The sequence below is a fragment of the Rousettus aegyptiacus genome, unplaced genomic scaffold, assembly GCF_014176215.1.
Source record: "Rousettus aegyptiacus isolate mRouAeg1 unplaced genomic scaffold, mRouAeg1.p scaffold_m13_p_5, whole genome shotgun sequence".
NCBI classification, from domain to species: domain Eukaryota; kingdom Metazoa; phylum Chordata; class Mammalia; order Chiroptera; family Pteropodidae; genus Rousettus; species Rousettus aegyptiacus.
This window is the reverse complement of record NW_023416308.1, coordinates 119409690-119424578: the sequence shown is the minus strand read 5'-3', so window position 1 is coordinate 119424578 and position 14889 is coordinate 119409690. Positions and strand designations below refer to the sequence as shown.

The following is a 14889-nucleotide window of genomic DNA, read 5'->3' as shown; positions in this document are numbered from 1 at the left end:
TTTCCTCAGGGCCCTCGCAGCCTGGAAGGGAGCTCAGGCGTTAACCACGTAGATACATAATTCTACTGGGGGGCAAGGTGGGACCTGAACTGCTCCCGGAGATCAGAGCAGGTTTCTTTGAACAATTAAAGTAACATTTGCGCCAAGATCTGAAGGCCAAATGTGAGTAAACGGTGAGGAGGGAAGAATTTTCCAGGCAGGAAAGGTCTTGACGCAGAGCAATTTGAAAGAAGGTCTGTGGGCGGAAGTGCGGGGAAGCAGGGCAGTGCGGCGAGACGGTTCCAGGTCACGTAGAGGTGACCAGCGAGGACCTTGTTTTTGTTTGCTCGTTTGCTTGTTTTGTTTGTTTAAAGAAATGAGAAGTCCTTGGAGGAAGTTAAGCAAAGGAGAGACGTAAAGTGCAGTGTAAGGAGGTACCTCTAGCTCCTCTGCGGAGAACGGATGGGAATAGGGCCAGAGAGGAGCCTCGGACAGTCAGTTCAGGCAGCTGGAGGTGGCAGGTAAGATGGGGGAAGCAGGTAGACAAAAGACATTTTGCTTAAGAATGGATGAGGGGTGTAGGGTGGGAAAGGAGATGTCAGGTGTCAAAGGATAATTTCTTTTTAAGATACAGTCACCATATTTATATAAAATGAACACATGTCAAGGATGTATCTAACTTAATAAGGCATGAAGCAATACAGTGTTGCAACTTGTTCAAAGGAGAAGTCAAAGGAATGCTGAAAGGAATTTGCAGAAACTGGTCTACCCACATGGCAAACGCAATCGTCAATTGCCACTAGACACAGCTACTTTGCATTTCTATGGGCAAGAACTGTGTGCATTGAGCCGTCTGAAAAGCACACATCCCCTAGAATCAGCTTAGGTTAGAGGCGCCAGCATTCCGAAGGTCCAAATATCACTTTGCCATTCTCAAGTCTGAAATTTTCCTTACAGAAGGATGACGCCTAGCATCTGGGTAGATGCTCGCACAAGGACTATTGGGTGGGGCGAGGGGGAGACTCATAAGATTGAGGGGAGGGAGAATACAGTTCGGGACTCGGCAGATTTGCGAGGCCCGTGTCACATCAAAGCGAGGTCTCAGAAGTGACGCTTGGAGAGATGGCTTTTCAGCTGGGGCTTTAAGAGAAAGCAGGAAAGGACAAAAAAGGTAGGAAGGGGCCCCAGGAGAAGCAGCCCAAGCAGAGGCGCAGAGGTGGGGAAGAATGGGGCGCACGTGGGGAGCAGGAGGCCAGAGAGAATGAGGATTGTCACACGCCGTCACTCCGGACAGTGCGGTGGTGTGTGCAGGCGACCACCACGCCGGTCGTTCAGAGGACATGGGGTAGACTCACTCTCGATGGCGTCTTCCCTCGAGGACTTTATTCACTGCCCCAAGACTGGAGCCGGTGCTGTGCGCAAACGCTCTGGGGCCCGAGGACCCGCCTGCAAACCCCACTAGCTATGTGACAGTGGACGGCCGCACTGCCTTCCGTGCTGTGGTCTCCCTGTCCGTGCCGCGAGCACCCGCATCCTGGAGTTGCGACATGAAGACCACATGTCCCGGTAAGCGCCGGTCCTTTCCCGGCAGAGACAGGACGAGAAAGCTCACGTGGCAGGCAGGCCTGGCAGGGTAGCTTCATTTAACTTGAGAGGAGACGGAGATCAGAGAGGCTGGGTGCCCTACCTGAAGTCACACAGCAAGTGGGCGAGTTCTGACCCACACCCGTGGCCTGGGGTCAATTGTTCAGAGCGCCCCTTTCACCCAGAAAGTTATGGATACTTCGATTCTGCCCCCAGGTCCCCCCACCTTCTCCCAACCCACCTCCAGTATTGCTTGTGGAGGGAGCCTCACCCTAGTCCCCAAGGGGCCTCCCACGACCCAGGCCTCCACCAGACAGTCAGCACCCTTCAGTGCCCGAGCACTGACTGGCAGTCTCCCACCCGGTCCCATGGGACCTCATCGAGGCTTCTAAAAGACAGGGGACAAGTCACACGTGCCATGGGAAGGGGAGAAAAAGCAAAACAATACTTTCCACTTAAAATGAAACTACAATATAAATTCCAAAGCAAATTCTAAGAACTAATATGCAGTAAGAGAGACAATACAATGAACGATGAGAACATGAATTATTAAGGTTCTAATTTTATGTCGTAAAACAAGATACGTATGATTTTAAAATACGTATGTTTTGACAAGGAACATTTATTAAGGTTGAAAATTAAGAAACAAAAATAGGTGTTCATGAAAAATTATTACAAGTTTGGTACCTGTGCTATGGATTGAATGGTGCCCCCCCCCAATCCATATATTGAGGCCCCAGTGTGATGGTATTGGGCAGTGGGCCTTTGGGAGGTGACTCGGTGTCGATGAGGGCGTGGGCTGGGGCCCTCGTGCTGGGATATGTACCCTTCTCAGAAGAGGCAGCGGAGAGCTCGCGTCCTCGCTACCCGTGAGGTCACAGCAAGAAGGCGGCATCTGCAAGCCTGGAGCAGAGCCCCCACGGGGACCAAACCAGCGGCCCCTTGACCTTGGACTTCTCAGCCGCAGGAACGGCGGGAAACAAGTCCCTGTGGTTTGAGGCCCCTGGTCTGTTCGTTCCCGCAGCCTGAGCTGACTAAGACAGTGAGAAAAATGTGGTCACTGAAATCAAAACTCGAGAGTTGAGGTTAACTCTAGAATTCCACGGTTAAGGAGAAAATTGCTGATTTGGAAGCTATTACCAAGGAAGAACACAGAATAAAAAAACAGATTCAATAAAAAAATAATAATAATAAGATACAGCACTTAAGTCGCAGGGAAGAGCAACTGAGAGACTCCGACCCGTAGAGAACAGGAGTTGCAACAGCAGAGAATGAAAGAATGATGAGAAGTAATAAGCGAGGAAATGATGCCTGAGAAACGTCTAATCAAAGAAAGGCGAGAGCGTGCACGGGCCAAGGGCTCTGCGCGCTGGGAAGCGCGACAAATAAAGCTGAAAATACACCCAGAAACATTATAGTGACACTGCCAACTCCCAAGGAAAGTCAGAAAAGCTACCAGGATGTAAAGACAGACGGTTTGCAAAAGAACGACAGTGAGCCCCACTGCCGACTAGCCCTCTGCCCGCTGGGCATCCAATGACGAGGGACTAAGGTCTTCGATGTCGCGAGAGAGAACGACTGTCAGCCTGGAATGTGATGAGCAGTGCTTCCCACGATGGCCCTCGTTGTGGACCGAATTGGGTCCCTAACCCCCAGCACCTCACAACGTGCCTGTGTTAGGAGACGGGGCCTTCACAGAGGTGCTGGAGGAGGCTCGACGGGGTCCTAAGGGTGGCGCCCTGATCCAACGTGACCGGTGTCCCCGAGAAGAGGAAGAGACACCGGGGACGCGGACGCACAGAGGAAAGATCTGTGGGGGCCCAGGTTGAAGCTGGCCGTATGCCCGCCGGGAAGAGAGGCCTCGGGGGAAGCCAGCCCCGCCGACACCCGGATCACGGCACGTCTAGCCTCCGGGACCACGAGGAAATAAACGTCTTTTCTGTTAAGTCATCCGGTGTGTGGCTTTTTTCTGGAGCGGGGCGAGCTGACTACCACGACAGCCCTCGATGAACCACACTCCCTTGTCCACGCCTCTTTGCTGTGTAACCGTCCTGGTCAGTTCCAGCTCCTGTGATAGGACAGCATCGACTGATGGCTTTTTAACAACAGAAATCTATCTTTCATAGTGGTAGAGACTGGAAGTCCAAGATCGAGGTGTTGGCAGATTTAGTGTCCGGCTCACAGATGTGTTCGCCCATTGTGTCCACCACACGCGGTGGAGGGGCGAGGTCGCTCTCCGGGGCCTGGGGGGCGGGGCATGAGGGCTCCACCCTCGGACCTAAGCACCTCCCAGAGGCCCCGCCTCCTAACGCCATCGCCCTGGGCATTAGGCTTCAACATTCGGATTTTGGGGACACACTCAGTATAGTTCGTCGCAGCGATGTAGCTGTCCCCGCCCCCCATAAAGCGATGAACGGGGTCTGTTTCTCTGTCTTCTCGAATCTGGGCTGGACTTGTGAGTGGCTCCAGTCAATAGGATGTCACAGAAGTGACATTGTGTGGGTTCTGGGGTCTGCCCCTAACGATAAGTCATGGCTTCCGACGTGGCCCGCTTGGCCCCCGAGGCTGCAGGGAAGGCCGGTCTGGCCTCCTGGGTGGGAGAGGGCTCCCGGCCAGCGGCCGGCGCCGGTGGCCAGGCAGCTGACCGAGGCCACCTGGGACCAGTGGAGCCGTCTAGTGAGCGCCACCACATACACGATTCCAAAAAAAATACCAGAAGAACCACTCCGATGCCGACCCCCCACACCGAAACAATAGCTCATTGTTTGCTGCCGCTAAGTCCAGGGGGTGGATTTTGACACGGCCACGGACGAGCAGCCGTGGCAGATGGCGGCCTTTCGGCGGGTTGTGAAATCAGTTCGCTGGGGGCGAAACAGCCTGAACGGAGAAGACAGAAAGTGTCAGTGCCCCTTTCACGCGTAAAGCGCCGCGGCGACCTGTGCTGTGTCATGAACCACCCCAGACGTCCGCGGTGAAGCACCCCCAGCGCGCGTCAGGCCGCAGTTCCGCGGGCCAGAAGCCGGGACGGGGCGGGGCGGGCGCGGCGCGGCTTTGCGTCCCACGGGGCCCGGCCGGGGTGCACGGCCCGCCTGGTCCTGCCTGCTGGGTCAGCCTCTCAGTCCCTCTCCCCGCCACGTCCGCTGGGGCCGGAACGGCCACACCGTTTTCTTCTTCGCTTGCCTGTCTGGTCCCTCCGGTCGGAGCACAGGGACCCAGGGGGCCTCGCCCTTCGGTCTGTGCGGCCAGGTTCCGCTTCCTTAGAACAACGTGGTGGCCTCGGAGCGGGTGAAGTTCTTACTTGGTGGCTGGCTTCTCTCAGAGCAAGAGTCCCACCAAGCCTGGGTGGGAGCTGCATGGCCTCTGATGACCTTGTTTCAGGGGTCCCCAAACACCACATCCGCTACGGTCATTTGGCCCACGGGGTGGCCCAGGGGTCACTGAGGCCGGCCCGGGCTGAAGGGGGCGGGGTCAGAGCCCATCACCCCACGGGAGCCATAGCAACAGGCAGCCGCGCGCTGTTCCCCGAGCGCTGGGTTTCACCGGGTCTCAGGTGTCGCTGCTCGCAAGGCGCGGCCTGACCCTGACCCCTGCACAGGGCGAACCGTGAAACGGGGCGAGACTAGAGTGAGGAAATGCGCCGCGCCCGTGCTGGGCGGTGGCAAATCGCGTTCCCGCCGCGGACCGCAGTTAAGCTTCCAGACCGGGCTCAATTACGTTCCATGACGAGCATTAGAGAAAAGTTCACACAAATGCAAAAGTAGATGATATATAATAACCCATCCTAAATGCGTCGCCTGCCGTCCACAGTTATCACCCCCCACCTTCCACCCCGGGCGGTTTCGTTCGATCCATGCCCTGACCTCCTCCATCCCCAAGATTATTTCACGCATCCCCCTGGCCCCGCGGACCCCAGGGAGCCCCGCTCCCCGCTGGGCCAGTGCCTTTTTCGTCGTGATTGTAGCGATCCGCGAGCTCCTCACATTCACAGCCCGCTCATGGGAACCGTGACAGTGACCGGGGATTAACCAACAACTTCGATTCACCTGCTGGGAGGTGCAGAGAGGGAAAGGGGTCACGGGGGTGCAGAATGCTGGTCTCCCACCCAGTGAGATGCCCAAAGTGCCCGCAGGCAAAGCGGAGGATGGGCAAACGGACAGACCGCACGGAGCCCGCGTCCCACAGGAACAAGGTGGCAAGCAGACGGGCAAGGCAGTTCCACCGGGACAAGGGAGGGCCGTGGGGGGGACGGGGCTGCTGGTGTTTCACTTCACCTGACGGACGCGTTGTTACTTTGGCGAAGAAAAACATTAAAGAGCGTGTCGGGGAATCGGCGACCGCTGTCCTCAGCCCCACGGGTTGTGCAATGGTACAGCCCGTAGGTCACGCCGCTTTTACTGAATGAAAAACATTTTTTTAAAAAAAATGTGTTTACAGGGTGGCTCCATAGTGTAGTGTTTAGCACGTCTGCTCTCCCCGCAGAAGGTCCCGGGTTCGTGCCCCAGTGGAGCCACCGACCATAGTCCAGGTGGGAGGGGAACCCCCGCCTTCAGAGATCCAGTTCTTGGGGGGAGGCGGCAGCATCGTGGGTCAGGGGTGGATGTGGGGAGGGGGCGACTAAAGAGGGGGGAATAAAGTATTCATACTGCTTTTATTTCTTAATTAAAATTGGTGCTTAAACTGCTGTTGTTTACATTTTTGCGGGTATTCCGTTCTACCTGAAGACGAACTATACGGTTTAAGCCGGGAAGCCGAGCTTGTCAACGTCCCTCATCAATAGTGGAGAGCTGCGTCCCGCTGGCCCCTGAAGGTGATGGGGAGACCTGTTCCGGCCATTCAGAGTCAAGTCCTAGGAGGGACTCACGGAGCGGCCAGTGCGGGCCTCCTCGGGGTGCGGGCGCGTGAGGTGCAGGTCCCCCCCACGCGCGGCCCAGCCGCGACTCCCGGCCCCGCCCACCCTGGGTGGGCGGAGCCCTGTTCTGTCTCATCAATCAATCAGTCTCTCCAGCAGCCAGACGTGCCTGGGTCCTCGGTAGGCAAGCGATTATTGAATTGCCTTTGAACAGAGCCCCCTCCGCCCCGCCCCCACCTACTTTTAAGCTAGGTGTTTCTCCGCACACCTGAGCTTGGTGAACTGCCCTAGGAGTCAAACCGGTTTGCACGCTGAGGGGCATTTTGATTATTTTAAACTGTCTTCGACTTTCTTCCCGGTCAGCCTCTGCCCCTCATCTAATGGCGTCGCTACAAATGGGTCTGAGACACTCCCCCCAACACATCCCAACCCCCGCACAGGCCCTTGCTACAGGCTCCGTGTCCTTCGTGAGACAATGGGAGCCCTCATTCCCCTGGAGGGTGGGTCCCTGGGGGCAGGGCCTGTTCTCCTGGTCCTGGTGCCTCCAGGGCAGGGCAGGGCGGGGGCAGGGGGCAGGGCTTCTCCAGAAAGGGCAGCGGTGTGCCGGGCTGGATGGTGGATCCTTAGTTATATATATGTCTGTCTGTGTGCAAACCCTAGCCCTTGTGAATGTGACTTCATTTGGAAAATGGGTCTTCATAGGCACACTTGGGGTGCGATCGGATTTCCGGGGCGGGCCAATGACGTGTTCTCGTGAGACAGAAGACACAGAGTAGAGGCCACGTGAGGACGGAGGCAGAGACTGGGGGGACGTGGCCACGGCCACGGGCGGCCGCAACCAGTGGACCCTCCCCAGAGCACCCGGAGGAGCCCGCCCCGCCTCATCCCACCAGGAAAGGGTGCACAAGGCGTGGGGTGCACGCAGTGCTGGCCTCAAACGACAGGGCTTGAAAAGGTGCACCACCGAGTCAGGGACACGGAAGAGCAAAATCAACGGCTGCTCGTTCTCACCAGGGAAGCAAGCAAAGGAAGCCTAAGAAACAAGTGTCCGAGATATTCACAAACGGACATCTACCTGCCTAGCGTCAAGGGACACAGGGACGATGGCCCTTCCCCGTCGCGAGACGAAGACTGGGCTTAGGTAGCAAAAAGCAAAGAGCGAAACCCGAACCCCGCAATTACCTTAAAACGCACGATATGAAACTTGGAGAGAAACCTAAAGGCAGCAGTTAGTTACGAGGCTAAAAGCAGCCTTCGCAAAGTTTTTAACGATGGCAAGAAAATCACCTGACCACACCTGGGCTGTGGAATTGATGCCCGTCCCCTCCCCCCCTCCGGGCGCGCCCTGGGACATCTGCCAAGCAGATCTAAGGCTCAGGGACCTCTCAGGAAGCCACATCTCCAGAACCATAGTGTGGCTTTCTTGGGGCAGTGCTCGACTGACGTCTTTAAAGGCACGAATCAAGTTTTAATGAAACACCTGCAAGTTAACGACTCAATGACTTGGTTTGTTTCCAGAAGCCTTAAGATACCCAAAGCTTGCTTGGCTTTGGTCGGGAAGGGGAACTGTTAGATGACAAGGCAAGGCTGCACCACACTGTTTTAAATCTCACGCTCACGTGAGCCCCAAGAAGCAGGAAACAGAAAACACGACTGGTCCGATGAGCTGGAAGACCGGCCAGTGCAGGTTCCGAACAGGAAACGGCCGAAAGCCAAGCCCTCACGGAGCAGGGCCGGGTGTGAGTCCACAGGGAGAAGACGAGTCACCCACTCAGGCAGCCCCGGGGCGCAGACAGGAACAGGACAGTCCAGGTGACTGGAGCAGTGCCCCACCCCCCCTCGGAGGCGGTGTCAGCCATGGTCTCTGTGTGTCTCAGGCCCATGAAGCCTTGAGGAGGGAGGGAGGGAACCCCTGCCGGTAGGTGAGGCGCTGGAGGTACCTGCCTGCAGTGGCCACTAGTGAGCCGCCACCCGCTGGGGCGCAGCGCCCAGTGAGTTTGTGGGCCCTGCCCACGTGCCAGAGCCACTTGGCATGTCCCCTCCCTCTGCCCCGCTGGACTGCTGTGACTCAGGGCTGGTTCCAGCTCCCAGAGAAGCAGGCTCCGTGGTTCCCAGGGGCCAAGCAGACGGAAGGACGGCCCGGCTGCCACATCTGATCCCGTGGGAAGAGCAGGAGGAGTGTGCGCACGTGCAGGTACGCACACGCTCGTCCTCTCCCTCCCCACGCCCCCCTAGTCTCCAGCCCTCCAGCCAGGCCTGCCCCAGCCGGGCCTGTCCCCGTGAGCCCACACCGTCCCAGTTCGCCTGTCTGTCAGTCTGTCTCCTGTGCCCTGGTTCTTGGGACCAGTTCCCCTTAGGGGCGGATCAGTGCCCCGCCCTCCTTCGGATGACCCCGTCTGTCCGCCCTCCGGCCATCAGCAGACCTCTGCAGGATTTCGGCCAGGGACGACACTCAGCCCGAGAGGCTACTCGGCCCACCCGTCCTTACGGCTGATTCTCGTATTCTCTATTGGCAGTGCGAAATGCTTCAGTACTTTATTGAAAGAAAGCAATAAATAACACTGTGATAAAAAGAGTTCAAAAGTAGACTGTACAGACTTTGTTACATAATCAGAAAGTTCACAAAAGATTAATAGAAAACAACTGTGAATTGTACAAGTAAATCAAAAGCAGAAACCCAGGTAAGAAGACACGCCGCTGTCTGTGCCTCGGCTGCATAATAACGCACCGTGACCAGGACCCAGTCCCTGCCGGCTCCTTGACAGCCTCTAACAAAGGAAAGCTACACTGGCTACTCCGACGATCCGAAATGGCTCATCATCAAAATCTAAAAATGTACCACGAGGTCCATTCTTTAGACATGTTTACAGACAAATGTAAAAAGGTGATTGACATGAGAAAAATAAGGCCTTTTTCAGAGCTGGCGACAGCATCCTCAGGACCCCGCGCCGTGTCCCCGCGATGGCGGATGGAAGGAGGACCGAGTCGGGTCCTCCACGAGCGGCGAGCTGGTGCCTTCCTCCGCGTCCGGGGGTGGGGGCGGCTGAGCCCCACTCCACTGAGGCTCTTTCCGCCCGCCGTGGGCTGTCCCCGGCCCACGGCCTCTGCTGGTCACTGCGACAGGCCGCCCGAGTCCGGAGAGAGGCAAGGAGGACGCCGGCCGGCCCAGGGGGGTCCACAGTGCCTGAGAACCCCCTTCCAGTCCCAGTTCGTGGGAATCTTATCTCCAACACCGAACATCTTATCTGTTCACACTGCAGAATCAAGCATTTCTTGCTAGAAAGAGTAAGGTCAGTCATTAAGATGCAACAATAATTACTCGAAATTAGGTCTGCTTGTTTCGAAATGATTGTTGTGTAGCGAGGATACGTTTGTAAGGGATAATGCACTGTATCGTGATGATTTTACAAATGCAGTAAAATCCTTTTCTCTGTCATGGTTTATTATTAAAAAATTAAACAATGATAATTACAATAAATGCATAATTTACAAAAGCCCTACATTTGTTCATAGGATTTATACATACCAGCATTACAGTACATTCATTTAAAAGACTAAAATTAGATACAAGAACATGAATAGATTTGAAAGGGTATTTATAGCCCGGATATACATGAAAAAGTAAGGAACTCTATAAGTGAAGGCGTAAGTTTACATAAATATAAGAAACATTAAACTCTAAAATATTTTCTCTATGGTATTCATGAATTTTTCACTAATTAAAAACTCTGTAATAAAATATCTCAGGTTCATATAACAAGTATTAACAGGTTAGAGAGTCCACTGAAGGCTAAAATGCAGTCTCCGCTGGGCCCCGGTGCTGCGGATCACCTGTAGAAGTAGTGCGGGTAAACTGGAAAGCAAGCAGACAGAAGGTCAGTCCGGAGGCCTCCCCGGAGCGCGCTGCCGCTCCCGCGGGAGCCCCGCCCGCTTGGCTCCTGGGCGCCCCCAGCCCCCCAGCTTTCTGTGCTCCGCAGCTTTGAGAATTCAGATAGATCGTCAGGACTATGCATCTCAGGAGAGGAGTCCTTGACTGATTTCGTTTTGGCTTCCGTCTAAAAATTACCAATAAAAAAAAAAATGGTGAAACCAATCAGATATTCTGACTGCGAGGCGGAAACAGAAACCAGTGGAACTCGGGGCGGGAGGGGGTGGGGCTCCCTGCGGCTGTGCCCGCATCCCCCCCACCCTGGTTCTGGGCAGGGAGGGGCCCTCAGGCCCGGCCCCTGTGCGGGCGTCGCGCTTTCGTTAGTAGAAACCAACGTCCACGTTGAAAGGCCCGTGACCTCAGCACTCGGGGGCCGCCTGATTCGGGGGCGCCTGGTTCGGGGGCGCGCACCGGGACAGCGCCGCGGGCTCGGGCGCCCGCCCCACCCGCCAAAGGCCATCAGCAGCCGCTTGAACTGCAGCAGCAGTTTTAGGTTTGAGGACAAGATGAAAACAGTTTTCTCCCCATGAAACGGCGAGGGCACGCCCACGCCTCCGCGGCGGGCCGCGGGCACCGGGGCCGCGGGCGCCGCCCGCACCGGCGCGGGCCGCGCTACTCACCGCGGGCGCCTCAGCAGGAGTACGTCCTGACCGCCGCGGGGTCCAGCCTCTGCGCTGCGGGCGCGCCGCCTGCTCCCACGGCCGCGACGAGCATGCAAACACAGCGTGCGGTTAGTCTCGCGCCCACCGAGGCGGGGACGGGGCGTCGCGCCTACCGAGGGGCCCGAGGGACCTGCTAGCGGGAGTGGGCGAGCCAGAGAAAGAGACCGTGTCTCCAAGCGTCTCTTCGTCTCCCAAGCAGCCCTGGGGGGCACTGTCGTCAATTCCGAAACAGCAACAGCGCGTGGGATGCCGCCAAAACCATTCCCTGACGAGCGGTTACGCGCACAACCGTTCCGCGTGCTAACTCCGCTTCTCCTTCCACTCTAGGTTAGACAGAGCCACCGGGCTTCCTGTTCAGCCGCTAACATCACCTGCGAGAATGGTCCGCTGAGAGCAGCCCGTGGTGAGGTGCGCAGTACCGCCCGCTGCAGGGCCAGGGCCCCGCGCATCACGGGCGGCCGACAGGCCCCAGGGGCCGGGCTTCAGGGGCTGGCTCCCGGACGACGACATAGCTAAGGCACCGAAGCCCAGTCTCGGCTTCCACAGGGAATAACAGGCCCACTGAGGCTTCTGGTTGAGAAGCGCACTGCGCGGCCCCAGAGGGAAGCCCCACTCCTCCCCGCGAATCGGACTGAGGCATTTTTTAACAATCTGTGGCGCATGCTCGCTGCTCCCATCACACGGCTTCTGTTGTGCAGCGGGAACACGTCTTCGCAGGGCTCTGCCACAGCCCCGGGGAGGGCGCTAAGCCGCCGGCACTGCCCGTGAGCCCGGGCGAGCTTCGCACACCTTCCCGACCGCGCGCCCAGGAGGCCTGCGGCAAATGCCCGCTCACGCTCCCTTATTTAAAAAGCCATTGAAACGATTCAGTTTACCAGGTTTATGCCTTAGCTGCCACACAGGCTAAAAAGTCACCTTCCAAATCATATGTTCTCTACCTTTTTCTAGGATGATTTTTAATTTATCTAAACTCTAATGTCAATGTTGCTGTTAACATTTAACAGGAAAAGGTGATTTCTAATGAAAACAGAAATGAAGCTATGAGAAAAATAAGAAGACACTCAGACTAGTCAATAAACCGAAGGCCAAATCACAGTGAAACGCTATCAAAATTATCTGCATGCTCCTTAAAATAGAAATGCTACTTTTTAAAAAAGTTACTGGCTTTTCTCCACATTACACTTCTTATTAAACTCTGGCAGCGAGATACGGCTTTTCAATAAAAATGCTGCCTTGTAAACAACCATCAAGCCTCCAGCTTAGCAGAGGCTTTATATAAATATACCTTCCTCTAATTTTTACATAGACAAATGAGAGCAAAACTTATAAACCTGCTAATAACTAAAAAAAAAAACCAAAAAAAAAAAAAAAAGAACCCAACCAACCAGTAACAACTACATCAGCACAAAAAAGCCACTCGCTTCCTTTGTCAAGGAGAACGAATTGTGACAGCTAACAGTTCCCGAGAATGTGTGACGCGCTAGATACTTTCCAATGACAGCGTCATGGGACTCCCTCCTTTAACCATCGCAGCCAGCTGACGAGGAAGGCACGGTTGTGACAACCGTGTCACGGACGGGGACGCTGAGGCGCAGGGCTCAGTCACGCGCCTCGAGTGGCAGGCAGTCCGCACACCCGGCCGACTCCTAGCCAGCGCCCTCTCACAGCACGGTGGCCACGGGAGTCGCGGGCGTGGCCTGGGGCGGCAGCCGAGCGCCCTCACCCCCTGCTCCCCTCCGTCCCGTTGCAGCTTGTGGTGGCACCGGCAGATCCCAGTGGGGACGGAGGGGAGAGAGGAAGGACCGCCTCACAGAGGTAGACGGTGTCCTGTCGTTTAGAACGACTCCATCTTGCCAGCGGGGACAGAGGTCGGGGAGTCAGGGACCCGCCGCGGGTGCAGCGTGCCAAGCGTGCCGAGCGCGCCTGCGCACACGCGCGTTCGACAAGGACAGCCGTCACGCCAACGCTCAGAACACACGGTGCTCGCTCCAGGAGAGGAACACTCCGCCAGACCAGAACTTTTAAAACATCTGTATTATGGTTAAACTTTCATAAACGGATGTGAGGATTAGTTTTGAAACATTTCAACCTGGACATGCAGCAGCCGCCCAAACGCCTGGTAACACTTCGGCGGCCGCGCCAGATCGGTGGCCACGTGCTGGCCACACGGCGGCCGGGCAGGCGCTGGGCGTCACCTACCGTCCAGCTGCATCTTCTTTGGCTGCATAGAGGGCGAGGACAGAGAGGAGGTGACCCGGAAGTTTGCGGGGAGAGTCTCTGCTGACCCGGCGGCCAGGCCACGAACATCCTTGGGTCTGAACTTTTTTCTCCAAGAAGGTGCTCTCCTAAAGCTCTTATCATCTTCCTGGCGAGTTAGACAGAAAACAAAACTGACTTTTAAATACAGGACGGAACTATAAAGTTACCAGCGCCTTAAACTGACCGCTGGACTGCGCCCCACTCCGGCCAGCCCCGGTGACTGACCACCCTGGGGACTCCCGGGAGTGGAAGGGGGCGCGGCGTCTCGCTTCCCATCCTGCACAAGTCGCCTCCTTGCAAAGCACGTTTCTTACGTGTGCTGAGAAACTTTAAGCCTAAATTACTGTCTCCTGCTGAGGTAAAGTCAGCAGGTCCTTCTCTGGATGTCCTATTCTCTTTGTCAAAGTCAACCTTTTGTAGGAGCTAATGAAGAGAATAACGAATAGCAGTGTGGAAATAAATGTGTCATGGTTGGTTGGTTATTTATTTACGCCTGCAGCACCTGGTCTTCCCAGGTGGTCTCCCATCCAAGTGCTAACCAGGCCCGACCCTGCTCAGCTTCTGAGATCAGACAGGATCGGGGTTGTTCGGAGTGGCATGGCCACAGACCATGGACCGTGGCTCCACTGGGGCGCAAACCCAGGACCTTCAGACATGCTAACTGCTACACTACGGAACCATGTTTAACACTTCATGGTTTTATCGACAGGGAGGTTATGTGCTGTGTTGTCTAGTATCCTTATGAAACAATCCCCCAAAGCATGGGGCTCCGGATTGGGGTAGGACATCCGGGTGCCCCAAAACACAACTTACAAAGAGACTCCATTCCCAGGCCCCAAATAATGTTTTATGATGTGAAAAACATTTTGAGGGATATCGCAAGGTAAATACTAAAAACTTTTTAAAAACTATCTTACTGAAAATATTAGTTTCTTGATAGCTCATTAATAAAATTTAAGTAGCGAAGCTTAACTTGTAAAGTAAAATTATCACCACGCTTAAGAGAGGTAACTCTGAACGAGTCATACAAGTGTAATAATATACGTTGAATGCAAATTTAAAAACCGTTAGGCTGGCAGCTTACCTCATCGAACCGCCTGTCGGTCCCCATGACCAGAAGGTTGTTGAACTCTCTTTCTAGCACAGCACGCGCCTGAAATCGAAACAAACGGCACCGGCAGCTGTCACCAGCCGAATCTGAAGGACGCCAGCATGTCACACGCCGCTTTTTCCGTGCATGTGGTTTTACTGGCATGCATGCATGCATGCATGCATTCATTCATTCATTCATTCATTTCTACAACTGCTTTTAAAACTAAGACTTTGAAAAACCCGGAGGTATGCGTGTCCTAAACTGCTACCGGTGTTCTCAGTCGGGGTGTCAGAGCGAAGCCCACGCGTGGGCTTCTGGGAAGAGGGACCCACAGTCTCTTGGAATTATACTCGAAGTGTGCGGTGTGGGCTGGTGCGGTTGAGGGGTCGGGGTGCTGGTACATGACACACACTCTTATGAAGAAGAACAACAAGCTTCCCGAGTCTCACACGAGCTCAGGAATCAAAAGGAATTACATAAGGCAATTACTCAGAGAAACAAAATCAATAAAACCTTCGTCTGATATACCACAGAC

General features: G+C 55.3%; 1 protein-coding gene and 1 pseudogene across 10 annotated transcripts in view; both read right to left on the bottom strand.

The window, feature by feature from the left end:
* Positions 1-8921: 8921 nt before the first annotated feature.
* PPFIA1 (PTPRF interacting protein alpha 1) overlaps positions 8922-14889 on the bottom strand; it is a 73941-nt gene continuing 67973 nt past the window's right edge. For 8 of the 10 annotated variants that reach the window (XM_036220489.1, XM_036220491.1, XM_036220495.1 and 5 more), the window contains 4 exons: positions 14346-14414; positions 13202-13367; positions 10961-11029; positions 8922-10265 (listed from right to left, as the gene is read on the bottom strand). In XM_036220489.1, the coding sequence (XP_036076382.1) occupies positions 10971-11029; positions 13202-13367; positions 14346-14414 (294 nt within the window). In that variant the 3' untranslated portion in view covers positions 8922-10265; positions 10961-10970. The remainder of the gene's footprint in view (positions 10266-10960; positions 11030-13201; positions 13368-14345; positions 14415-14889) is intronic. The other 2 variants (XM_036220493.1, XM_036220498.1) reach the window with 1 other exon arrangement.
* Positions 13752-13870, bottom strand: LOC118603571 (annotated as a pseudogene).